Here is a 27,905-nt window from a genome sequence, read left to right on the forward strand (position 1 = left end):
TCCTGTCCGCCATGATCTCCGGTATTCATTTTAGGTCAAACCCATATTTTAATTTTTTTTTCTTTTAGGCAATAAATTAATTATGGCTTCCATTTCACTTGCTAGCTAGAAGTCATCACTAAAAACACTCCAGTTTCTACACAGTAACTTAAGGTTTACCTTGCTACATTGGGAAAGGAAAGATTAGGCACTAGATCCATTTGCTAAGATAATACAGTCATGCACTTGAGATATAAGAGAAATACAATCCAGTGTCAAGGGCATGCAGTTTAAAGTGAAGAGTAATATTATTTTATTAAATGCTTCATGCTTTATTATTTAATTTAGCTATTCAATCGTGATAGTAAAAACAAAACAGAACAAAACAATTCTATTGTTACTTAAACATAGGTAATTTTAATATACAGCCTCTTTTTCATACTTTTTGCAATGGCAAGGGTCTCTAACTTTTAGGCATTAGAGATGGATGTCCCTTCATTCTCTTCCTAGTCTCTCTTTCCAGGATCTTGTTTATGCCCTTCTAGCATCCTCCCACCTCTCCCTTTCAGCGATGCAATCACTCCCCAAGTTCTAGCTGCTTCATAGGCTTATCCCCTTATCTGCTGAGCCACGGAGGCAACTGGGGCTGGACATACATGCCTTGCTCTTACTTCCCTGCACTTAGCCCCTTGTACTTTACTTAAGCCTATCACACTAGGTTCCACAGTTACATGTAAAAACCTGTAGTGTACTGAAGGCAATACCAGAAATTGAAACATTAAAGTTGTCATTACTTCCCGGAGTCTCATAGCAATTGCAGGTAGGCCTTTCTCAAAGAGAGGTTTGGTACTTTCTTACTCTTAATCTGCTTCTTCCAACCTCATCTCCTTGAAGTATGTTCAGTTGATATACAATAATGCATTTATTTTACCAATAGTTATTGAGTGCTAGTCACTTCCTGGATCTCATGGAGACTGGAGAAAGGAGTTATGAGAATATAGGTCCAATGGCTAGAATGTTCTCTCTCTTCTCTTCACCATTTTAAGTTTAAGACCCACTTCTGAGGAGGCCAACCTGAATGCCTAATACATGTCTTTAGCTTAACAATGAACATACAGTGGTGGTGGCGTTTTTAGTTAGGACATGGAGATACACACACACACACACATATACACACACACACAAATATATAAGCATATATATGTATACACACACTCATATTCTTAGGACATGGAAATATAGGTAATTTGTATGTATTAACACATACTATATAAAAAAATTTATTTGTGTGTATATATACACAATAAAATTTGTGTGTGTGTATATATATTATGTCTATCTAATTACCTTCTAAACTATTTAAAGCTTATAAAAAGGAAAATTAACTCAATTTGTTATCTAAACAGCAGTGAAGTTTCATTTTCTACCCAAGGGCCAGAAAAACTTCATCATTTATTTACTTTGGAAAATTTGGGATTTTTCTATTGAATTTACTACTTATGGCTCTGTTACTTTATTCCTAGGTTAATTCTATCTGCTTTTTAGTTTTCTATGTCTGTTTGATACAAAATACTATATTCTCTGCACATTTTAGAAAAGTGTTAGAAGAGGAAAGAAAGATTCTATTTGGCTTCACATTTTATTGAGGAGGAACAGTTTCTCACTCACAGAATTTAAGAGCTGTCTACAAATAGTTTTAAATGTTTGACAGAAATTCAGTAATCCATCACTGGATAGGGATTATATTTTTAAGGGTGTGTTCAGAATGAAATACAATGTCAGTAAAAGTCTTGATAAACTGTAAAAACTCATTAGAGTATAAAATATTTTTATTATTGCACTTAATATGAGCATACCTTGATTTGTTCTGCTTTGAATTTGTGTTTGGGTGTCTTTTTGTTTGTTTGTTTGTTTGTTTGTTTGTTTGGTTTGTTTTTTTGAGAGGGAGTCTTGCTCTGTCACCCAGGCTGGAGTACAGTGGTGCAATCTAGGCTCACCGCAACCTCTGCTTCCTGGGCCCAAGCAATTCTCCTGTCTCAGCCTCCCAAGTAGCTGGGATTACAGGCGTGTGCCATGACACCCAACTAATTTTTTTTTTTTTTTTTTTTTTTTGTATTTTTTGGTAGAGACGGGGTTTCACCATGTTGGCCAGGCTGGTCTCGAACTCCTGACCTCAAGTGATCTGCCTGCCTCAGCCTCCCAAAGTGCTGGTATTACAGGCATAAGCCACCGCGCCCGGCCTGTGCTTTGCTTTTTTGTGCTACACAGACACTGCATTTTTTACAAATTGAAGGTTTGTGGCAACCTTTTGTTGAGCAAGTCTATTGGCACCATTCTTCCAACAGTATGCACTTGCCTCATGTTTCTGTGTCACATTTTGGTGATTCTTGCACTATTTCAAACTTTTTTCATTATCATTATGTCTGTTGTGGTGATCTGTGACAAATGATCTTTGGTGTTACCATTGTGATTGTTTTGGGTGCCATGGACTGCACCCATACAAGACAGTGAATTTAAGCAATAGACGTTTTGTGTATTCTGACTGCTTCACTGACTGGGTATTCCCCCATCTCTCTCCCTCTGCTTGGGCCTCCCTATTCCCTGAGACAAAACACTATTGAAATTAGGCCAATGAATAAGCCTACAATGGCCTCCAAGTGTTCAAGTGAAAGAAAGAGTCACACATCTCTCACTTAAAATAAAAAGCTAAAAATAATTAAGCTTAGTGAGAAAGGCATGTTAAAAGCCAATATAGGTAGAAAGCTAGGATTCTTTCTTCAAACAATTAGCCAAGTTGTGAATGCAAAGGAAAAGTTCTTGAAGAAAATTAAAAGTGCTACTCCAGTGAACACACAAATGATAAGAAAGCAAAACAACTTTATTGCTGATGTGGAGAAAGTTTGAATGATCTGGATAGAACATCAAAACAGCCATAATATGTCCTTAAGCCTTTTTCAGAGCAAGGCATGTGGTAGATAGAGTAAAGTACTGTCCTTGAGATATAAATCATTTTAAAAAACCTAACTAGGCATGGATTTATTTGATTATTAAACCAGGCAACAAGTATTTATTAAGCCTCTACCATGTGCCAGGCACAACTGTATGCACTAGAGATATAGAGGTGTCAAGTTCGACTAAGGTGTTGGTAAGAAAAGGTGCCTCAAAGGAATAATGAGTGAATTTGGGTGGGAGATAGAGTAGAAGGAGAGGGGAAGGATAATCTTGGGTGGCGGTTTATATTTTTAGTTGAGAATCACTGTCAGTTAATAGTTGTTGCTTCTATGAATATCCTGGTCAAAACACCTACAAAGTAGAGAACCAAGCCTACACATTTAACCCTTGGGAAAAAAATGCTGGAGTTAGCCCTTCTCTTATCAGTTTTTCTTTCTCTGTTGTCTTTGGGAAGGGTGGTAAGTGCAGGTTCCATTCTGTTCCCTTATTCAGTCCCAGTACTAGCTAACTAGCTAATTTTGTTTTATAAAATAGGCTTGTTTTATTCTTAGGGCAAAAGCAAAACTTCCTTTTGCTCAGTAGAAGTAGCAGCTGGGAAAGTCCCAGTTATCTCTGTTCCAAATTAGGTTTTAACTTATTAACATTATCTTTGTCCCAGGACCTTCTTCTGATCTTTGAATTTTGAGTTCGTGGTTTCTTCAGTTTTGGAAAGTAATTAGTTTTGGAAAACGAATTTTCTATTTGAAGTTGTCTTTTCCAAACATGTTTTGTACTCCGTTTTCTCTGTTGTGATGTCTCTGTTAATTTAGTTCCAGATTAACTTTTATCTTTGAGAAACTCCTCAAAATTTGTTCTTATGTAATTGCACCATTTATCAATTTCTTGTGCTTTAATACATTCATTATCTTAAAAGCAATCTTTTCTATTATTGCATTTATATGTTGTAGAGTAGGAAAATAGATACATGTTCTCAGTCTGCAATCTTCATCATTTCATTCCTCTACTTGAATTAAATATACATACATAATTTAAACCAGTAAAATAAATACATTTTCAGTGTAGAAAAATCAGAATATGTATTACATATACTGTATTATTAGATGTTATTAATATTATATATTTATATCTATTTAGTAAATTACACATGACCCACAAGCCAGAAAGAACCACTCAATATTTTTGGGCTATATATATATATATATATATATATATAGTCTATTCTCATTCATTCAAGCCTATGTCTTTAATTCCTACCACATAGCTCTGTATATGTACAGTTTTTATTTTACTAGAATGGGAGCCTACTAAATTGACAATTTTGTAACTTGAATTTTTTCAGTTATATCATAAACTTGTTGCTGCTTGTTAAATACTCCTTGATAGAATTATTAGTTTTATCAATTACAACTTTTATCGCATAACATATTTTTATCTTATTCCTTATTTCTTAGATTGCTTCCAATTTTCTCCATTACAAACACTACTTCTGTGAATATTCATAGAGATAAATCTTTTTGTACATTTGTAATTATGTCCCCAGGGTAAATAAAATAACTTTTTTTTACCTAATATCACAGAAGAATTAGCAGAAAATCCTGGATACTGCCATGGTGGAATGACTTCTCCTTCTTTTAAGGTGTATTAAATAAAATCCATTTCTTAGTTTTTCTACAAACTCACAAAAGTATTGAGCCAGTTTTATACAACCTTTCACTGTTTTGATTTGTGTATGTCTATGTGTGTGTGTATAAGCCAGGAGGAAGAGAGAGAGAGAGAGAGAAAGAGAAAGAGATTGCTTATGAAAGTGTTTTAAATTGTTAGTGAAATAAGGACTGTTTTTCATTTCAAACAAGACTAGTACTGAGAGGAAGCTGGAAGTCCTAGGTGCTGTTGTGCCTTAGTTGTGCAACTTTCATAAGACAGAAGAAAACAAGAAAACTTTTCTTCTCAGAAACAGCGTGGAGACAGCTCCTCCCTCTCAAGGGAGGCTCTCTTTTGTTACTCTGCTTTTCTGATAGAATTACCTATATGGAGCTGGTGACTTCTCTTTTTTTTGGATACAGTGAGACCAATATTCTAACTACTTCCAAATCTACTGCCTTTGACTCTTTCTTTTTACCCTGTCAATGCTGCTTAGCCAAAGAGCACCAGGAATGTACCTGCACTTGAAGTATTTGGATTTTTTTTCTTGTTGCAATAAAGAGAAGGCACATCAGGGAGAACCATGGGGTATCTCAGGAAAAGGGCATTAGAAAGGACTTGGAAGATTTAAGACTTGTGTTCAGTGATTTGAGGAGGGTTCAAGGAAGCAGGGCTTGGATATAGTTTGCCTGCTATCAAGAAGCAGGCGTAATTTTATGATTTGACATATTAATGGAATATTAATGACTCTACTTGGAAGTAACAGACCAACTTTTCTGGTCTGCTTGAGACTGAGGGGTTTCCTGGGGCAAGGCATTTTCAGAACCCAAACCAGGAAATTCCCAGACAAACTAGGAGGAGTGGATCACACCGCGTAGAGGGCAGGAGAAATGAGATGAGGCTACAGCTGGAATTGCTAAAGAAGCAGTCATTCATACTAGCCAGGATTTGGTCATTTTTGTGGTTCGGGCAATGTTCATTATTTTGTCTAGATTCTGACATGATTACAACGTGGTCTTGTCACTCTCTTGGTTCATCATGGTGACAGAGTGGCCTTGTCTAATTTCGATGTTGTTGGTGCTCAGTAGAAAACCAGATTCCGCCTCTGAGTGGCAGGCTAACTTCCGGAAAAGCAAGGCATTCTCATGGTGCCAGCCTAGTTTCTAACTGTCAGGGGCTGCTTTTCTTTTTCCCGTTCCCTTCTTGGGGGGTTTCAGGGCTGCTTTTGGGTGGGCATGAGTTTATAGATGTGACCTTCTCATTTCTAGAGTTTTAATTTTAGCCACATTGGTTCTGTGCCATAGTGAAACATTTTGGGCTTTGAGACACTGAATAATAATAAAACATGATCTATTTCTCTTAACACATTTTTTCAAATAGAGAACAATGTTTTAATGATTAAGACTAAATGCTAAATTACCGTTAAAATTTTAAAAATCAGATGCTATGCTCCTTCTTTGAGATTCAAAATTTACATCAGCATATTTCAGTGTTCTTAGTAATACTGCTATAAGGAAACCCAATTTATTTGATATAGACACTTATTTCCATAGAATGCGTTAACATTTTGGTGAGTACTAGTATTTCACTATTAAACCAGTATTTCCTAGAAATAAATACTAGTCTAATTTATTTAGTGATTGTCCCATAATTGTGCTTTCTGTTTTTTTTAAATTAGAAATATGTAAGGGGCAAATAACTATTCTGATTTAAATTGTTCTGACTTAAAATAAATGTCCTTAATAACCGTCATGGAAAACAAATGGTTTTATGTTTTACAGATCTACTGTTTTAATATTAAGGGAAAATAGAAATGGTGACTGGATTCTATTTTTTGGAAAACACTTAACTAGTAGATGAACATAGTATTACATAGTTGATTTAGTTTAGTCATAAAGATTATAAAACTAGTTAAATTGTGAAGTATTATTTTAATTATTAACATTGGTTCAATTATTTCAGCTATCTTAAACTCAGTTCGGTTTCCCATATATTAAATTGGTTGTTTAGCAATTAGTCTTTATAGCAATGGAGGAAATACTGTGGCTTTAGTTATATTATAATCTACATTCATAAAATTTTCTCTAGATTCTGAAGACTACTTTGAGGTCAACATTCCAACAGACCTACGAGCAAAACATTCTGGGGAAATAAGTGAGAGAAAGGAAATTGAAGAACTATCAGAAGCTTCAAGAAACACCATACCACTAGCAGTGGTGCTTCCCACTGAAATTCCATGTGAGGTCAGTAAAGATAACTTGTTATTTAAGTGACCCCATTGTGTTGTGGTGGTGGTGGTTGTTGTTGCTGTTTGGAGAGACAGGGTCTCATTATGTTGCCCAGGCTGGTCTTTAACTCCTGGCCTCAAGAGATCCTCCTGCCTCAGCCTCCCAAAATGTTGAGATTGCAGGCATGAGCCACCGCATCCAGCCCACCTGTTATTTTTTTAATAGATATTGTATTTCACAAGAATGCAAGCTCCAACATAGCTGTCATTTTTGTCTACTTTGTTCATGGCTATCCTCTGAACCTAGGCAATTAGCAGGCATTTGATACACACTGGATGATAGTTGAATTAATAGGCATTTGTTACATAATTGTTGAAAAATTAAATAGTGAAGGTTATATGGAAGCTTAATTTTATCAACTGTTACTTCACATTTTGCAAATAGATGTACAATTGCAATAGCTCTCAAGCTAGTCAAAAGAAATTTAGATTCACAGTAAATAGGTTAAGGATCTATTTTCCTAAAGGGAAACATACCCTTGGATAGAATTTTAAAATACTTTATTTTTAGGACCACACCATATTTTCAATGATGAAACATGTATTAAAGGCTGACATTAAGTGGAAATACCATAAAAGTTAGAAGAGATAGTCCTTCAAGAAATAAGAGTATAATGTGGGGGGATGATTTCTGGGCAGGTGACTGTGGGAATATATGTTCCTAGCATGTCTTCCTCCTAAATCTTGCTTGGAATGAACCACTAAAATAAGCCTTTCCAAATATCTGACTATATAATCTTAGGACATGAAAAAGATGCTGGGCCTCAGTTTGTGGCATCCTTGAGTATAAAGAGCCAGAGATACAGGAGAGCGTTATGGGAGTTGCCTGAAGGAGTCTTTCTGATAGAAGCCAGTGACAGGGCTCACTGACCTTTGGGTGGGTCTCCTGATCCTACTGGTACCAGTGGTCCTGATGGAGGTGGAATATCCTGTGTAGAAGGGTATAGTTTAGTTTCCTCACCCTCACTCTCCAGACCCTTACCCCATGCCTAAGCAGAAGAATTGCTGTTTTAAGCTATTTGCTGTCAGTTCCAGAGGAACAAAAAAATGCTTTGACACTACCTTAGAGACCCCAGGAAACGGAACTATACAGGTATGAAGAAACTGACACAGATGATCAGGCAAAGAAAAATTACAAGGACTCAGAACTTAAAGGAAGGAGATCAGGCTGAACAGTCAGAACTCGTGGCTCCTACTGACTCAGAAACAATGGAAAAGACAGAAAATAAGCGTAATAAAAGAAAAATGGCAACTACTCTCAAGTAGATGAAATCAAAGCAGAAAAAAGAAAACCCTCTGAAACTAAAAGTAGCTCAACAGGAGTTATAGAGTGAGTCTAAATAGCTGCTTTTAAAAATATCTGCAACAGTAAAATTCGAGCACTGTAAGACCCTTCTCTTACTAAATTTTCAAAGAAATCAGTCCCAAAATCAAACCTCACTGATATCTAAGCAAAGATGTATTATTTAGATAGCTAGTTAGATAAGGGTTTTTTTCAATAGGAGAATCATGGACTGTTTTTTATTGACATTGATATAATTCTTTCAGACTCTTAGATTTAAATTATTTCAATATAAAATTTCTTTTAGGTACCCCACTTTTTAAAGAATCCTAAACATTTAAAAGGTTATACAAAGTTATTTTAGTGCCAGCCCCACATTCTAATCAAAGTAAGCTAATCACTGGACCAAAAATAGTTATCCCAGACAAGATTTTTTGTTTTCAGAACCTAGATTTTAGTATAGTCTGAATCCATAAGACTATTGCCAACCACCAGAGAAAAGACCACTTTTACCCACTGAGTGGAAATCATGTTTCAGACTTGCCACGACAACTTTCAGCCTATGTCAACTGTCTGAAAGCACAATCTTTGAATTCAAATTCATTTCTGAGAAGTTTTCCAAGTAGTCCGTGAATAGAGACCACTTAAGATTACTGCCTTAAGGAAATGATAGTTGAGGCTTCCCTATCATCCTAAAAAATCTAGAAATTTTACCATACTACCTCAGTCAGTCACCAGGTCTTCCTTAAGATGTGCCTGATTCATACCCAGTATCTTCAAACCATGTTAATTTCTCTTTTTAGTTTTCTGTTTCCAGCATGCTAACACTGGGTTGACTATGAGCTCTTTATAGTTGCGTAATTTTCATTCTCTCTGATGAAAAGGGAGTTAGTTTAAATTTTTCCTCCTGCTGCCTCTTGCTGTGGAATTGCTGAGGTCTGTGGACCTGCCTCCTAGAGAAATTCTCTTCTTTGTGCCCTCATCTGCTCTGCAGCATTAACTTTAGTCTATCGTTAATTAAGGCAGTGGGTGCTGTTGCTACTACCTATGACCCTTGGAGCTTGGGAATATTGATTCCTCTGCCTTGTCACTCTTCCTAGCACTGCTCTTTTCCACAGATTTGGATTTCCTAGACCTTGAAAATTATGTGCCACTTCTCAAACAGCAGAAAAATATTTTACTTTATTTCTTTAACTTTTTTTCCCCATGCACTAGTGAAGATATCCCTCCATTGTCCTATTTATGTAAGTTAATTATCTGTGTCTTTGAGAAATACCTAGGTGAGTTTTAGCAGTTCCAATCTGTTTCTTAATTTGACCTCTTCTTTTATTTTCTATAAGACTGGCACACTTTTTCTATTTTAGTATTTTTTGGACTTTTCTTTGTTTATGGGCCAAGACATTTGTTTTTCTAGCATATGCCTCTTGGTTTTTTTGTGTGGGTCAATTGACCATGAGAGATGTGAGTTCTAGGTCTCCCAAATGCATCCACTGTTCAAACGAATCTCATCCAATTTTATCTCCCTGATGAAAAATCCAACTGTGAGGTACTCTCCCATTGGAATTACAACAAAACCAGAACTTGACCTGATCTATTTTTTAGTAACTTCTCTTCCCTGTGCAGTCCATTACTCCGGCAAACACCCTCAAAGAAGTGGCTCTCCACTGCAGGTGATTTTGACCCTCTCTACCCAGGGGATATTTGGCAAAGCTTGCAGAGATTTTTGATTGTCATAACTAGGGGGTTGCTACTAGCATTTAGTGGGTGGAACTCTGAAAGCTGCTAAACTTCCTGTAATGCACACAACAGCTCCCACAACAGTGACACATTTGGTCCAAAAATATCAACAGTGTCAAGTTTAAATCTTATTTTTGTGATCCCTAGTCACAGATTCAGAAATGACTTCTATATTTTCTCAGCAGTAGCTCCATCCTAAAGAACAATTAGCAGTGAGCTTATTTTCTTTATCTCTTTTTTTCTTTAAACCCAGATCTTTAAATATATCATTTTCCCTTCCTTTTGGTAGAATCTGCCCACTGTAATCTCAACTTTCCTTCTCCCCATATCTCTTACTTCCTTTAGTATAATCAACCCTAATTCTTTTATTTTTATTTTATTTTCCCACTGCTGCTATCCTGATGTTAAGATAGAGACATTTGAAAAACCAGTTGAGTCACTTATTGATTTCTTGAGAAAATTTAATTCTGAAAGTCATCGTGCAACCACAAAAGACCTTTAAAGTGGCTTTATCAGCATTTGGATCTATATTAATTTTATTGAATGTTTTTAAAATCAGAATCCTACCACATACCATATCCCTAATAAAGGTCTTTATTTTATATGACCTGTTCATTGACACACTTCTAAGGCTAAAACCCTAATATGAGTCTTCAAGCCCTTGGACAGACCATGGATTATGTAATAAACAAATATAGAGATAAATTGAGATGACATGAAAGAATGTAACTTTTAAAGGCCATAAGAATCTCAGAGATTACCTTTTTGCCAGTTCATCCCTTGACTCTGAATACAATTTAAAACAGTGTACAAAAGCTAACAGCACTACCCACTTACTTCTGATACCAAATCACAAACTAGTCCTTGGTGACCAACCTTAACTTAAAGCCCAATCCTGTGATTTAATTGGAAAATACAGTAAAAGCAGCAAAAGATGATTGTGTGCATTAATGCCTGAAAAGTCTGTATTGTGAAGTGATGCCTTCTCAGAGGTGAAGTTTTACAGTGACCAAAAGATGTCTCTTTCTTTTAAGTAGGTGGTTATCAAAAACTAAGCTACATACAGGGACTACTAGGGGAGTTTTCATACACACAAAATAATGCCTGTGTCCTACCTCAGAGATTCAGATATAAATGCAACATTGCAGACCAAATTTCACCTCTTTTGTTAGGTCTCAAGGCTTATGACCAATGTAGCCAAGCTTTAAAGTTTGGAAGTGATAATTGTCATAAACCTTTGTTTCCCTGAATGCTCTGACCTAAATAAGGGATTCACAGAGGAGTCAGAAAGATTGGGAGCAAAACAATAGCTTCATAAGTGGTAAAACTAATTTATGACCATTTGAGGATCCTAATATTTTCTCCATTGAATTAAATTAACTCATGTAATTAAGAGCCAGTGCTTACTCCCGGGAGTAGAGGAAGCTTTGAGTACTGAGAGAAGTTGGAACAGAGCTGAGCATGCTCAATTTTAAAATGTCATATTTTTACAGACTTACTTCACCTTAATTTAAAAATATATATACAGAATGTTTTTATGTGAATAATTTTTGAAAGGTGCTACGATAATATAAGAAAATAAAAACACCCTTAGGACGTTTAACATCTAGCTAGAAAGGCAAGACACAGACATGAAAAACTAATCAGGAGTAGAGAGCATGACTCTTAGAAACAGTCAAATGATGGTTATGGATATGCAGTGCTTTAGTGTTCCTTTGAAAGTTCTAAAACTCTTTGTGAGCTGAAGTTGCAGGAGGATTTTGTGGAGCTGGTGAGACCTGAGTTGGACATTGTTGGAGAGGATAAATATGGGGATATAGAAGGAGAAAAGGAATTAAATATCATGCCAACATTATGTTCAAGCAAGCCCAGCTGCCTAGTTTACAGTGCAAAATGAAAATACAAAGTACCATGTTCAAATTATTATAATGTCAAGGTAATTACAGCAGAATATTAAACCAAATACAGGGCCTTCTAAGTGTGGGGCCCTGTGTGACAGTAAGGTCATGGGCCCATGAAGCTGGCCATGGGTACAAATGAAGATGTGAGTACCTCATTTGGGGTGGTCAGTGTGTTTGTCTTTTGCTTAGAACATTTCTCTGGAAATGGTTGAAAGGTGGAGTCCTGCCTTTCTTTTATTTTTATTTTTATTTTTTTTCGACACAGAGACTTGCTCTGTCGCCCAGGCTGGAGTGCAGTGGCAGGATCTCGGCTCACTGCAACTTCTGCCTCCCGGGCTCAAGCAATTTTCTTGCCTCAGCCTCTTGAGGAGCTGGGATTACAGGTGTGCACCACCATGCCCGGGTAATTTTCATGTCTTTAGTAGAGATGGGGTTTCACCATGTTGACCAAGCTGGTCTTGAACTCCTGACCTCAGGTGATCCACCCGCCTCGGCCGCCCAAAGTGCTGGGATTACAGGCATGAGCCACCGCACCCGGCCCTGAGTGAGGAATCTCATGTGTCAGAAGCAGTCATGAGTTGGGAGTCGGTTGGGTGGATAAAACACTGGGAGAGTGCATGTGTACTACCCAAATGTGGAAAGCCATAAGTCAAAGTTAAACAAGGAATGATGCACACACAGGAAAGATCTTTGAACTTTAAAGCAGAGGATCTTGACTAACTGAGCCCAAGTGAAATGGAAAGACATTATTTGGCTCTTAAAGATTTGAGGTAAGGGGGCAGATATGAGAAACAAAAGGAACAAAAGAACTGTACTAGAAGCGAGGCCCTGTGAGGAGGAGGTTGCAGATGTGAGGAACAGGAGGGCTTACACTCCGGCTTTTCTGACACGTTGCATGTGTGGGGCAAGAGCAACAAGTGGAATAGTGGGAGTTCCTTTGAAATAGGATCCTTTCCCGATGAGCATTGTAAATTCTGAGGAGAAATTTAGTTTTCCCTGTGGAAAAATATTTAGGAGTATTAGACTCTGGTGGAAAATGCCTGAAGTAGATTTTTGTGTGAGCTGAAATGATTCTATAACATCAACATAATTAGAAACTCTTTTGGATAAAGCATAAAGATGTAAGTTTTATTGGTGAGTAATTTATACTTAGGGGCATTTAAGAGAATCTTGAAATTAGTAACTTTTTGAGAAACATGATTTTATAAGAGCATATAAATGGGATCCCTGTTTTTTTTAAGTATGGAATTGAAACTTATTATGACTTGAAGAAAGCTTTTGAAGGGTGATATCTAAGATAATCATAAAAAGAATGTTTTATTTTAGTTTTTTCATGGGGTTCGACAGCATGATATAAGGATTAGTGTGGATTTGGAAATTAAATATTTCTGATTAGTCTTCAGAATATAATTCTGTATATTAGTTGTCCTTTTCCTAAAAGAGAAAAAGAAATAGCCTTATCCATTTATTTTGGTATGTGTATGTGTGTGTGTGTTTGTCTTTCTGTATGTCTTTGTGTTTATCTGTTTCAGTTAGGTTTAGAGGAAATACATTTATATAAAAAGTGCTGAGTATAATTTCTAGTATAAAATAGATAATAAATGTTTATGCCTTTCTTTTCTCTGTATTAACCCCAATCTTTCATTCCTAGTATTTTTTCTCAATATTTTTTCACAAAGTTATTCAATAACCTTTTTCACCTTATACATTTGGCCTCTCCATCTTAATTAAATCTAGAAACTTTAGATTTATAACCTTTAGTCAACTCAAAAACCATGGCAGACACTTACCGCAAATAAAGAGTGGCCACTGAACTTCTACTACATAAAATATAAAACTATTGGACTTCTTAAAAGTCGTTATATTTAAATTGTAAGAGATCTTAAACTTTTTCAATTCTGTCATTTATAGATAAAGGAACCAAGTTATATAAAGGACTAAAAAAGGGATTTGGAAAAATGATTTGGTTAACAGCTGAATTATAGCCTTCTGCTGGTCTGTGAAATGATGCTTATACCCTGGTACAGAGAGCCATATTCAGGAAGACGCAAGAAGAAAAGGAAGAGGCTATATTCATACTGTTTCTTTAAGTTGCAAAATATGGCATTAGAGGGAAAAAAAGAGCGTACAATAAAAAGAAATTTGATACTATTTAAAATGTAGTGAGAATCACATTTATGTATTTTATTTCTGGATACAGTTGAAAATACAAACACCATAGAAGACTTATTCAATAATAGTGTATTACCTTAATTATAAAGAAATGTAATGGGTTCTTTGGTTAATGTAAACTTTTCCAAATGCTTAAATGGGTTACATTTTCATCTTACAGAATCCTGGTGAAATATTCATAATTTTGAGAGATGAAGTAATTGGTGATACTGTAGAGGTTGAATTTACATCACGTAATAAGCGCATTAGAACACGGCCAGCCCTTTGGAATAAGAAAGTCTGGTGCGTGAAAGCTTTAGGTAAGAATGTTTATGATTTAATAAGCATAAAACATCATCCTGAGTTCCTTCCAATAAATTTATAATAAATGGTTTCACTTCCTTACAAAAACTAATATTGTTCTGCAGGTGTTTCCTGTGTTTAGTTTTCACATACCCAAGGTTGTTATTATTAATCTGGATTTGCAAAAGTAAGAACATGTAAATTATGAGAAATTAGTTTGTGTACTTTGTAATGAAATGACATCCAGTAACATCATACATTTCTAAATATGTCAGCAGAGAGCATTTTAATTTATGGCAACCACTAAACATATGACTAAAATTGTTTGCTTTTTTGTGACATTTGGATTAGCAATTTATTTTGAGTTTTATTAATAAACTCTATTTTTTTCCCTTTCTTTCTTTTTTCCCCCAAGTCTCTGGTATATTTTTGTTGCTCTGAAAAGCATTTTTTCCCATTATTTTATCAGTATGGTGCAATTTGTACATATAATCTTCTCATCTTTTCCTCATCTCACTTACAAAGCTAATCATTTGATTATCCAGCTTTGCTTGTAGCATGATAAATTGTATCAGATTTAAAATTCCAGATGGAATAACCATAATTGCAACAATAATTGTATTAAAATCAAAATCTAATATTAATCTAATACTAATTTCTGGATATTTTAATATAAATGTAAAACTGCTTGGTTTTTACATTTATGATGTCTTTTCCTAATCAGAGAATAAAATCATCCTATTAAACCTCATAAATGTGAACTTTATAAAATATTTTGAAATAAAAAGATGCTCAATCTTGTTATGAATTTGGAAATGTGGCAAAAATATTTTAAATTAAAGATCATGTCAAACACATTTTGAACATTTTTTCCTTTTAAAATATAGTGATTATGCAGTCTATTTACAAAGCATTTACAGACTTCTGTTTGTGTGGAAGGCATGTGTATGGATTTCCTTGCACAGCTTAGACTGAAGTTGGATTATAAGAAGGAAAAACTCCATACTAAACATTTATAAACATTTCAGACACTGCTTTCTGTCATGGATAAGCATGTGTAGAAGTGAAATGAGAAAAACTCTGTCTCTTTCCTTTTCTTTCTTTCTTGTCTCAATGCCCCCTACTTCATTATGTCACAGTCTTAAGTGGTTTAATGAATAAAATTTTCTAACTAATTAGTTTCAGAATTTAAGTTTAGTTAGACTAAAGACACTATAGAAATATCAATATTGCAAATTAAGAAGCATTTAAATAATATTTCCCAAATAGCAGATCAAGATGTCAAATATAATTATTCACATTACTTAAGAATTTTTGCTCAGTATACCTACTGGGTGAGAGCAGTATAAAGAATAAAACATGTCAAAGTTCAAATTAATTATAAGAAAAGCAGAAAGTGAATATGCCATGCTTCCAAGATATACCAAGACATACTATTGTCTTCATGATTAAACAACAAATCTGTAATAAATAAATAAACCACTATTTACCAACTATCATAATTAAACTTATTTAAGTATTCGTTTCAACTGTTGTATTCTTTAAATTGATGAGAAATTTTCTCCCAAAATGTTGGCTGCTTTGTAGCAGTATTCAAGATGGTTACCTGAACCTGTTTGGTTGGATGGAAAATGCCTTGGCAGAAATGGGCCCAGAGCCTTATTTTCTCTGCTTCATGTCACTGTATTTTGAAATGTTTTGAACCCTACTAAGAACAACTAGTAAGAACTACATTTTACATCATGACCCAGAACATATGCACAGATATATAAGGAAAACAAAGGTTTTACAAGTAATATGTAGATGAATGGTTTTAGCCCGAACAGTAAAGAGCCCATTTTTACAAGAAAAAGCTGAACCACTACAAAATCGACCACGTTTCTTGAACCCATTAGAGAACTAAAGTTGCAAGGTGTTAGATGCAGGTGTGATACCTTTCCTCACCATCATAAGGGTCACAGTTGTCACTCCTGTAATAAAAGAGAGATTAACAAGAGAAAAGCCTAACAAATTTATTTAATCAAAGATTTATGGGAGCCTTCAGAAATGAAGACCCAAGGACCAATGGGAAACTGTCCATTTTTATGCTTAGGTTCAACGAAGAATAAACAGCCGTGTAGGACAGTGATTGAACAAAAGAATATGAACTAGTGGTAACAGACTTGAGGGGAGGAGGACCCAGTAAGTCCTGTCTGTCCAGATTTTTGCTGGCTTCTCTATGTCACATTCTTTCCTCCCAGGTATGGAGCAGGCTTTCTCTGAAATGAGGATCTTTAAGGCAGAAGAGAGAAGGGAGACCTTTTTTGGTTTTGTGATTTTCTTTGGGAAAGAGGAGCTCTAGTTTCTATGACCTGCCTTGGGGAAGAGGAATTCTGGCTTCTATGACTTGATCAGGGGCAGGAAGAAGGGTTGGAGACAGGAGGATGGAAGGTCAGAAAGACCTTGCTTCTGAGGCCCTTTAGTCTTCATTAGTTCAAAGTATGCAGCACACCAACACGTCATACTTTGGGGTATTGTCTTCTGAACTCTGACAAGGGCAATCCACTATTGCAAAAGCTGGAGAAAACGATGAACTAAGAGAGGGTCATTTGAAATCTGCTTACCTAGAGCAGAAGCCACTGGAGCCACAAACTAGTAGGAGCACTTAAGTGTTAATTTTGATGAATGTCTGAAAGCTGAATATGGATTAGTTTGAGAGTGAGAAACTCCTGGGGGTAGTAGTTTTAGGATGTCCCCACACTTTTGTAGGATTTACCTCCATGAATCCCACCAGGTTTTTGCAATGAAGATCTGAGAAAGAGCCCATGGAACCTCTGATGGGGTCAGAGGAAGGATAATCGTGGTGAAATACTCCCAGCATGTTCTCCATAGCATAGGCCTACTCTCCAGAAGAAAACACCTCACCAGAGCCTCATTCCAGCTGGGAAAGGACATCATCTCACTGTGGCTCCCTCTGGCCTTCCTGTCTCACTTAAAGGGGATTAGGGGAAGGTATGCCACAGCAAAAACACTTGTAAAGTCACAACGAAGAGTCACTGAAAGACTAAGACTTAATCATAAGAATGTAGAATGCTTTCCTTCCCTACCACCTTATGGTTACCACAACAGGATTCCAGCATAATGACAGTGGATTACTGTTTAAAAAAGCAAACAACCAACCAAAAAAACCCAGCAAGATTCAGACTCTCTCTCGGTAAAGTACTTAGAAAAGTACATAATCAAAAAGAGAGGCAGAAACAAGAATGCTAGAGGAATTTAAAGCTGCTAGCACTGATAGCTACAACAAACATTAAATACAGTCCAACTCCTAAACGGATTCCTATAAATTCTTTCACTACAGGAGTATTTACCTTACATCTAGTCATAAACCAAACATTGCAAGGAATTCCTAAAGACAAGATAAAACACAATTTAAAGAGACAAAGCATGCATCAGACTAGAATTAGATATGACATACATGGAAAATGTATGAAAGAACATACTGATTATATAAAAAGAGATAAACTTTGAGAAAGAATCAACAGGAAGTTCTAGAAATCAAAACCACCGTATCAAAAATTAAAAAATAACTTTAATAGGTTTACTAGTAGAGTTGACAAAGGTCAGAAAAGAATCATTGAATTTGAAGACAGGTCAATGAAAACTTCCCAAACTTAAATGGTAAAGAGAAAAAAGTTTTTTTGTCTGTTTGTTTTTTAAAGAAAGTACAAAACATCTAAGAAATGTGGGATGATTTCAGAAGGTCTAACATACATGTAATTGGAATACAAGAAGAATGACAAAATGAAGCACAATAAATATTTGCATATTAATGACAGATCAAAATACAGATATAGGAAGCTCAAGTAACATGAAGAAAGATAAATATAAAATATTGACACCTATTCATATTACATTCGAACTGTAGAAAACTGAAAACAAAAGAGAAAATCTTGTCAGAAGCCAGAGAAAACGAATACCTTACCTGTAGAGAAATGAGTATAAGAATTACGTTGAATTTCTCTTCAGAAACCACGCAAGCAAGAAAATAGTGGAGTAAAATATTTTAAGTATTGTGAAAAAAAGGAACCCACCAATCTAAAATTCTATATTCAGTGAAATTATCCTTAATATAGAATGAAGTAGAAATAAGGACTTTTTCAAACAGAAAAATGAAGGAGTTCATTACCAGCAGACCTGCCCTGCAAGAAATTTTAAAAGAAGTTCTTTGGGAAAGAAGGGAAATAATGTAGGTCAGAAACTTAGATCTACATAAAGAAAGAGCATCAGAGAATAAATGAATGAAGGTAAAAACACAATATTTCATTTTCCTTATTTTTAATTGATCTAAAAGATAAATGTGTGTCTGAAGTAAACACTATCAATGTGTTGGGTGATTACAGCATATGGATAAGTGAAAGTAATGACAGCAATATCATAAGGGACAGGAGGGACTTAGGTTTGTTAAAAATGTATATTTCAGACTCTAGGACAATTACTAAAAATTTTTTAAAAGCTATAAATGTGCCATGCACATGTACCCTAAAACTTAAAGTATAATTAAAAAAACAAATAAATATAAATAAATAAATAAATAGATAAAAGCTATAAATGGTAGGCTAACAAGAGAGAAAATAGAATCCTATAAAATTCTCAAGTAATTTTGACAGAGAGCAGAAAAGGTTGGGGTAGAGAGCGGGAACAAAGAAAAATGTAGGGAATAATAAAAATTACAAGTATGATAGATATAACCCAACCACGTTACTGAAGCCAAGTAAGAACTACTTAAGTTTAGTGAATAGTCTAAGAACGCCAATTAAAAGACAGAGATTGCCAGAATGGATAACAAGCAAGACCCAATAATATGTTGTCTATAAAAAACTCAATTTAAATATTAAGACACGGGTAAATCAAAAGTGAAAAGTGAAAGGGTTGGAGCAAGGTAGGTTGGAGGTTGGTGCAAAAGTAATTGCGGTTTTGCAAATGGCATTGAAAGTAATGTAATGAAATTGAAATACAAGAAGAATGAGAAAATGAAGCACAAGAAATATTCAAATATTAATGACAGAGATCAAAACACAGATACACCAACCTAATACCATGCTAACACTAATCAAAGTAGAGCTGGAAAGTTGTACTAATTTCAGAGAAAGAAGATTTTAGAAAAAGAAAAATTATCATGAATGAACAGAAGCATTATATAATGATAAAGATATATTCTCCAAGAAAACAGAAAACTCTTAAACAGGTATGCACTTAACAACAGAGTGTCACAATATGTAAAGCAAAAGCTACTGGAATTGAAAAGAGCAATAGACAAGTCCACTATTGTATAAGATTTGTGATATCCTTGCTTGGTTTGGAGATCTTGACCTATATTTGTGTGTACTTACAGGGTTAGGTGTTGCTTGACTACTTTCGTCTAGATGGTAAACAGCAACATTTAATTTTACTCTCTTCTATTTGAGTCCTTACATTAATTGGATTTTATTTTTACTGAGAGGCTGTAAAATACAGTCATCATAGTGAACTAAAATTAAAGTTAAATAATGTGGAAGCAGAACAGAGTACTGCTCATGTAAAGGTCAGTTCAATAATATATTACTGAGGGGGCCTCCCAACCAGATGAATCTATAAGACATTCTCTCTGACATACAGTTGAGAGCAGTAATTAAGTATTGATTTAATAACTGCCATTTAACAAATATGAGAATGTATACAGAAAACACAATCCTTTAAAAGGCATCTCATTGGAGGATTACTCTAAAATCAACATCATTATCGGTAGATCCACCAGTAAAATTTTGAGTTAACTAAGGATTCAATATATAAGAAATAAATCAGTTCAGTTTCATGTTAGATTAAAAATATATAGAATATTTATCTACTCTGTATCAAAAAACTACCAAGCAAATCTCACCATATACCTCTCATGATTCATTACCGATTTTCTTTCAAAAGGTTAACTCCCCATGGTAAAACTCCTAATCTCTTTTGTGATAAACAAAATTAATATCTATTTCAAAATAATTTTTATGACTTATCATAACATTTAAATTTAAATTTATCTTTATAAAATCTACTGAAATTGATTTCATTTGACTCCAATAACTCCAGAACTCCCATTACCATATGTGTACTGCTGTAGCTGATGAGATGTGCTTTAAAACTTTCATTTTTGTTTGTTGTAATTTCTCTTACATTCTCTATTGGATGGATACTTCTTTGGGAAGAGAGAGCTCCTATTTTTCTACATGCATCTTCTTTATAATACAGGCGAGGTGTCTACTCAAGAAATATGAGGAAGAAATTTCAGCTCCTTGACCTAGTTAAGCTTAAGATTGCTTTCGTTGCATTTAAATTTCCCTCAGCAATATTATAAGAAGTCCTTTAACAGCTTCATGAGATAAAGTGAAATTAATACTTAATCCTTAAAAACTTTTAAATATTCAAAGCTCTTATATTTAATGACTTATTCCTAACCCTAGATATTTGAGTGACAGTTTTCTGGGAGAATTTGGGAAATATCTCAATGACAGATTAAAAGCACTTAAAATTTGTTCCACAGATGAATTTAAAGAATTACATTTTGTTTAGTTTTCTTACACTAAAACACAATAACTTTTTTATTGAAATAATTGTTTATTGATATTCTTTCATAGAAAGTCCTAAATTCTTATATAACTTTAATTCTGCTCATATATTACAGCACAATTCACAATGTAGTGTATCATTCGTTTTGAACAACTTGTTCTCAAAAAGGCTTTGGATGAATGTATGATGTAAACAGTACTTCAGTATCAGGGGATTAAACCTTGCCTTTCCCAGGAGTTTTCATTGCAGTCAATTGAATACAAATTGTATCATTTAAATCAGCTGTACTCTTTCAAATTACAATTTTGAGACACTTGCCTGTAATTAATTAAATTGTTTTCATAAGATAAATAATAAATACCTAACTTTTGATAAATGGCTATACTTTTCCAAATTCTAAAGAATTATGTAAAGATTATAGATTATTACAAAGAAAAGTTATACTAGTAAGTAAGTAGGGACAAATAATTTAGTGCTTTACTTTTATTGTTATTTTAACATGTTTTTATATTTTAAGTTTATTTTTAAGCAATTAAGTCTAAAATTGTACATTTCATTTTGTGGTTTCCAACTACCAAGAATTTTAAAAATGATTTTAAGTGCTAGAGATGAGTAAAAGTGTTATGAATTTTTAAAGGCTTCTTTTATATTCTCTAAAAGATGTAATAGTATGAATATGCATTGTATACTCTGCCCCTAACCCTTGTTTGTTTTTCATAAGAGTTTCCTGCTGGTTCAGTCCATGTCAATGTCTACTGTGATGGAATCGTTAAAGCTACAACCAAAATTAAGTACTACCCAACAGCAAAGGCAAAGGAATGCCTATTCAGAATGGCAGATTCAGGAGAGAGTTTGTGCCAGGTAAGTTGATCTTTCCACGAAGTTAATCATAATGTAAGCTGAAGAGCTAATGAAGGATAAGAGGATTCATGCTTTGGTATAAGTTTGAATGTGGATTGAATAAGAGTGAATTACTACCAATCAATAGGAAGGGAAGAGGCAACCTCTGTTGTGCCAAAATGCAGACAAATTACTTTGCCTAGGTCAAAAAAATCCAAATAATGTCAATGGAAAACAGCTTATTCATTACAAGGTAGCCATTGTGATGGGCTCATTTTAAAGCTGTTACAAGCAGATAAAGGGAGAGCAATTAGAAAGAACTCCTAAGAAATGAATTCCTTCTTTATTCAGATCTGCATAACACAAAGTAAAATGAAAGTCTAATCATCTGTCTCATGCTTTGAGATTAAGGAGTTAGACAAACCAAAATATCACCAAAAAGGGAACGTGTGGTGTCAATCTACAAATTGTTACTTTCATGTGGACACATCTAAGCTCAGTGTATGTTTTTCTTAGTTTCATTTATCATTGTTATCTGATTGTGAAAATTATTTTTTCTTTGTGATGTTTATTAGGAATATGTGCTTATTCCATCAAATTTTCAGAGTGAAATGCCATTTCTATTTATAACAACTTGATAACTAGAATTGTAACTTTGCTTAATTGTCTCAGTTTTTTGTGTGGGTGAGAGGTAGAAGAGGGTAGAGAAAGGAAGTCGAAGTATCTTCAAATTTACCATAAAATTTACCATAAAAACCTGTCTTCAAATTTACCATAAAAACCTATAAGGGTTTTAACAAAACTGTCAATGATAATGTAGCTGACAAGTTGTCATGAAGCTTTATGTGTTTAAACTAGTTTAGAATTGGAGGATTTGTTATTTCATGTGACACATTTCTCTATTAGGGTTTTATTTTTGTATTATATGAACGACATATTTTAGAACAACAGAAAAGGTAAACATTAAGACAGGTAGTGAAATAACATTTGTCAAACTGGAGAGTCTGAGGACATTTGACAAAATGTCTATATTGTAATTCCAAAGCAAGTAGAAAAGTAATAGCTTAAAAAACAGACCGTTTCATTTTCTTGTGACAAGTCCACCTTATCCTCTACTTAAAAATTATATTCATAACAAAAAAGATTAATAAAGGTAATATATTGCACTGTGACTATCCAGTCAGTGTAGAAGTAAAGTAGTCCCCAAACATATTTTCTGTTGGTCTTTCTGTTGTGGGTGGGGATCTTTGAATATAGTAAAAATTAAATGTAATTTATGACTCCTGGACAATTGGTCAGGATGCTGTAAATACACAAGTCATGATTTCTTTTACAGCTTGAAGTGAAAACAAAAAGTGAGTTTGCTAGTTTTTAGATAAGTAGAAAAATGCTGTTTCATTTTTACCCTCTGTACTGGAAATGAGGGGAAAGAAAGGGTCATTGCTTTTCTCAAGGATTTTTCTCTACCACCAAGCTCTGGCGGCCTGTAGAAGGGAGGATGTTGGGCAGGCACAGGATGATTCAGGTTTTACCATCAGGAGAGAGCCATTTTAAGTCAGAGGTCTGAGTAATGATGGACAGAATTACTCTAACCCGGTGGCAGCAAACCATGGCATGGCAAGGAGAGACATTAAGAGATTGTTTAATTTATGTAATTTAAGGCAGGTTTAGAGGTTTTGCAACTGTCATGAGGGCACCTAGAAGTATTGTGGGATTAGATAAAACAAAATCTGAGACTGGGATCTCAGACCAGATCAAGCTGTACTGTAACAGGGGATAGAAGGAAAGGCTGCACTTGAGTCAGTCTCCCAAACATCTTGGACTAAGTGTGACATGGGGTTTGTCTAAATCTTCTGGCATCTGGACCACACAGGGTATCTGTGAACTCACTGAGAAGGTGAAAAGCACTTTCTACCCCTGAGGAAGCAACTGCAGAGGCATTGCCATGGTGTATTTTAGATTTGTTTGACCTCGAGGGAGTTGTCCTAGCCCACACTGTGTTTCTCCTTCAGGGCATTTGGTTTTCCTTTCTGTATTTGCCTTTGCTCCCACATAGATTATATATATTTAACAAATTTTGTGGTCGGGCATGGTAACTCACGCCTGTGGTCTCAGTACTTTAGGAGTTCGAGGCAGGTGGATCACTTGAGGCCAAGAGTTCAAGACCAGCATGGCTGACAATGGCAAAACCCCATCTCTACTAAAAATACAAAAATTAGCCGAGCATGGTGATGTATGCCTGTAATCCCATCTACTCAGGTGCTTGAGGCAAGAGAATCGCTTGAACCCGGGAGGTAGAGGTTGCAATGAGCTGAGATCACGCCACAGCACTCCAGCCTGGGTGACAGAATAAGTCTCTGTCTCAACAACTAAAGAAAAAAAAAAAAAAAAGAAAAGTAAAAAGAAAAAAACCCCCAGCATTTTGTGGAAAGCTGTACATTTCTTTTCCAGGTTAGAACATTTCAGTAATTGTTTCTTTCATGGGCTACTCGGCCATTTTATTAAGAAATGTGAATATTTTGCCCGTGGTTCACTCTGAACATCTGTATTGAAAACACAATGTAAATTGTAATTTTATTTAGCATAGTTACTGTTTATATGTCAGAATATATGCCAGAAGATTTGAATTTTTAAAATAACCTACTTACTTAGCTGAAATCTTATATTGTAAGAACTTTCCTGAGTTTTCTAGTAAATTTTAATGGCAGATGTGATTTCAGTAATCCTAAAAATTAGTAGTAAGATCTTTCTCATGAGCATTTAAAAGCTATTGGGCATGTAATAACATGAACATTGTGTGAATTTGAGGAAAGAATTACTAATGAGAAATCTGCGGGATTTATGTTTCAGCAATTGTTGAGTTTGTAATAAGAGACCTTGTATTATCATTTTTTAAAAACTGCGCATATAGCAAAATGAGCGTTCTGTGAATTTGAGAAAAGAAGTAATAATGAGAAATCTGGCTTTCTAATTTAATTTTTAATGATGTCTATTAGGTTTCAGAACACTAATCTGAATAGTTTAATTATCTATCTGCTTTTTTAATCATTTCATCTTTGTTGGATAAACAATGAATCCCAGAACATAGCCTCATAAAGGTGAAATTTCCAGAACATCACTTAAAACAGTGAATATAAGAGAGATTCAAATGAAAGAAATCCAAAGCCCAGTTTGGGATGATAATTAGAATTGAAGTGCTAGTGTTAGAAATACTGGTAACTCCTATTGAACTAAGGTAATTAAAATCTTTGAGACTTTCATCCTATTTACAAAAATGTCTTGGGGAAATAATAAAGTTAATTTTGTAACTAGATAACAATATAAAAGGGAAATAACATCGAAAGGCCAAAAGAACACAGTAATTATTAATTTAAGTAGTAGGATCCTTTTCAGTAAAAGATTTTTGAAATGACACCAAATAATTCTTCTTAGTTATATTGCTTATTAGTAAAAAGGTATCTTTGTTTTGCACGTATTTATCCTTTTGCATATTTTACTTTACACATATTGAAATATTATTTTCATTTTCATGTCAGGTACACGTCTGTTTTTATTCAATTGCATGTATTATTCAATCTTTGATTTGCTGCCTGCAAATATTTGATACAATGTAAAGCCAAATGGGTTTTGAATTAGGAAAGGTACGGACTTAGAGAACTCTCATCGTGAAGAACTTCTCCATGTGCTTCTGTTAATAGTTCCCTGAAAGGTTAATTTCTTCATTGAATTAAAGCTTAGATGTTAGCAGTTGTCTCCCTTAATGAATTCTTCAGGAGATTCTTCCCATCGAGAGATACTGGGAAGTCTCCTGCCTTTCAGAAATGCTTTTAGGTCCCTATCTTTCTCAAAAGCTTAATGGAAACCTTCTTTTCTCTTCACCAGCTCCTATTGATAAGAGGTACAAATGCATCTAGTCTCTAAGCTTTACCATACATCAGTGTTATTTAAGATACTTCCTTGCTACAAACTTTCAGTGGCTTACTGGATAAGAAGGTTCAAACTTCTTTGAATGTCACACAGACTGCAGGTTCCCAAGTGTTTTCCAGAATCAACTCCTTTCCCAGGAGCATCTTTTCCATGTCTTCTTAACTCTATGATTGCTATGTTCTAGCCACTCTTTTAGAGCATATTATGCTCTTTTCTTCAGCCCTCTCCCTTCTTTAATGCATGAACACTGTGTTTTTCATGTTTGCATGCCCAGTATCTTTCACACAACTAGTTCCTGATACAAGGGGGCAACTAATATTTGTTGCTTAAAAAGTGGGGAAAACACAAACAGTTGCTTTTTACAGTGCTAATTGAATAGATAAGTGAAAACTTATAGAACAGGAATTTAAATAAAGATAGAAAGTGAGAGGAAGGGGTGGAGCAAATTGGCAGAATAGAAGGCTCTACCAATTGTCCCCCCTGCAAGGATTTATCAACTGTCTATATAAGAAAACCACCTTCATAAGAACAAAAAATCAGGTGAGCACTTAAAGAATCTGGTTTAACGTTATATCACTGAAAGAGGCACTGAAGAGGTAGGAAAAAATCTTGAGTCAACAATGCCAACCTTCACTGATCCTCTGGGAGCAGGTGTGGTGCAGAGACTGTTTCTGTGTGTTGGGGAGAGGGAGAGCACAGCAATTATGAGGCATTGAACCCTGAGCTGCCCTATTATAACAGAAAATAAAACAGGACCAAACTCAGCTGACATTCACTGTATTAATCCATTCTCACACTGCTATAAAGAACTACCTGATACTGGGTAATTTATAAAGAAAAGAGGTTTAATTGACTCACAGTTCTTGTGGTGGGAGAGGCCTCAGGAAACTTACAATCATGGTGGAAGATGAAGGGGAAGCAAGGTACATTTTACATGTTGGCAGGAGGTGGTTGGGGGGACTGCCACACATTTTTAAGCCATCAGATCTCATTAGAACTCACTCACTATCATGGGAACAGCATGTAGGAGAAACCACCCCCATGATCCAATCACCTCCCACCAGGGTCCCTCCCTAGATACATGGGGATTACAATTCAAGATGAGATTTGGGTGGGGACACAGAGCTAAACCGTATAACCCACTTGTGGAGAGAGCATGTAAACCAGCCCTAGGCAGAGAATTATTGATTCCAGCACTCTGAAGCTGAGTTCCTGCAAGCCTTTCCACTACTGGCTAAAGTGGTCTGTGGCACAAAATAAACTTGAAAGGCAATCTAGGCCAAAAGGATTGCAACTCCTAGGCAACTCCTAGTGCTCAACTGTGCCCAGTGACAGTGGACTTGGGGGCACACAACCCAGTGAAACACAAGCTGGAGTGGCTAAAGGAGTGACGGTATCACCCCTCTCCTAACCCCAGACTCAAAAGCTCATGGCTCCAAAAGAGACCCCTTCCCTCTGCTTTAGGAAAGGAATGGAAGAGTGGGGAGGACTTTGTGTGGCATATAGGATACCAGCTCAGCCGCAACAGGATAGGACACTGGTCAGAATAGGGAACCCACTGCCTTGAAGGAAAGGATCCAGTCCTGGCAGCATTCATCACCTGCTAACTGAAGAGCCCTTGGCCCTGAATAAACAGCAGTGATATCCAGGTACTAGATCAAGGGCCTTGGGTGAGACTTGCTGGCTTCAGGTGAGACTCATCACATTCCCAGCTGTAGTGGCTAAGAGGGAAGACTTTCTATGCTTGAGAAAAGTGAGGGAAAAGTAAAGGGAACCTTGTCTATCCCCAGGTCCAGGTGGCACAGAACAGAGGGAGGCTTTGTTTGGGCCAAAGTAAGGGAAGAGAATAAGAGTCTCTGCCTGGTAATCCAGAGAATTCTTCCAGTTCTTGTCCAAGACCATCGAGGCAGTACCTCTATGAGTCTGGAAGAACTACAATGTTACTAGGCTTAGGATGCCCCCTAAAACAGATACGGCTTAGATCACAACACACAAGTCTTTTTAAAATCTGGAAACCCTTCCCAAGAAGGATGGATACAAACAAGCCCAGATTGAGAAGGCGTCAATAAATACCTAACTCTTCAATGCCCAGACATAGGCAAACATCTATAAATATCAAGACCCTCTAGGAAAATATGACCTCACCAAATGAACTAAATAAGGCACCAGGGACTAATCATGAAGAAACATAGATATGTGGCCTTTCAAAGAACTCAAAATAGCTGTTTTGAGGAAACTCAAAGAAATTCAAGGAACACAGAGAGGGAGTTAAGAATTCTGTCAGAGAAATTTAATAAATAGATTCAAATAATGAAAAAGAGTAAGGAGAAAT

The 27,905-nt window shown here is 35.5% G+C and overlaps 1 protein-coding gene across 2 annotated transcripts in view; it reads left to right on the plus strand.

Moving 5' to 3' along the window:
* BANK1 (B cell scaffold protein with ankyrin repeats 1) overlaps nt 1-27,905 on the plus strand; it is a 293,848-nt gene that overhangs the window by 57,573 nt on the left and 208,370 nt on the right. For both annotated transcript variants that reach the window (XM_003829949.5, XM_034958947.3), the window contains 3 exons: nt 6,661-6,815; nt 14,112-14,250; nt 21,528-21,667. In XM_003829949.5, coding sequence (XP_003829997.2) covers nt 6,661-6,815; nt 14,112-14,250; nt 21,528-21,667 — 434 coding nt within the window. The remainder of the gene's footprint in view (nt 1-6,660; nt 6,816-14,111; nt 14,251-21,527; nt 21,668-27,905) is intronic.

This window comes from Pan paniscus, chromosome 3 (genome assembly GCF_029289425.2).
Source record: "Pan paniscus chromosome 3, NHGRI_mPanPan1-v2.0_pri, whole genome shotgun sequence".
NCBI lineage: Eukaryota > Metazoa > Chordata > Mammalia > Primates > Hominidae > Pan > Pan paniscus.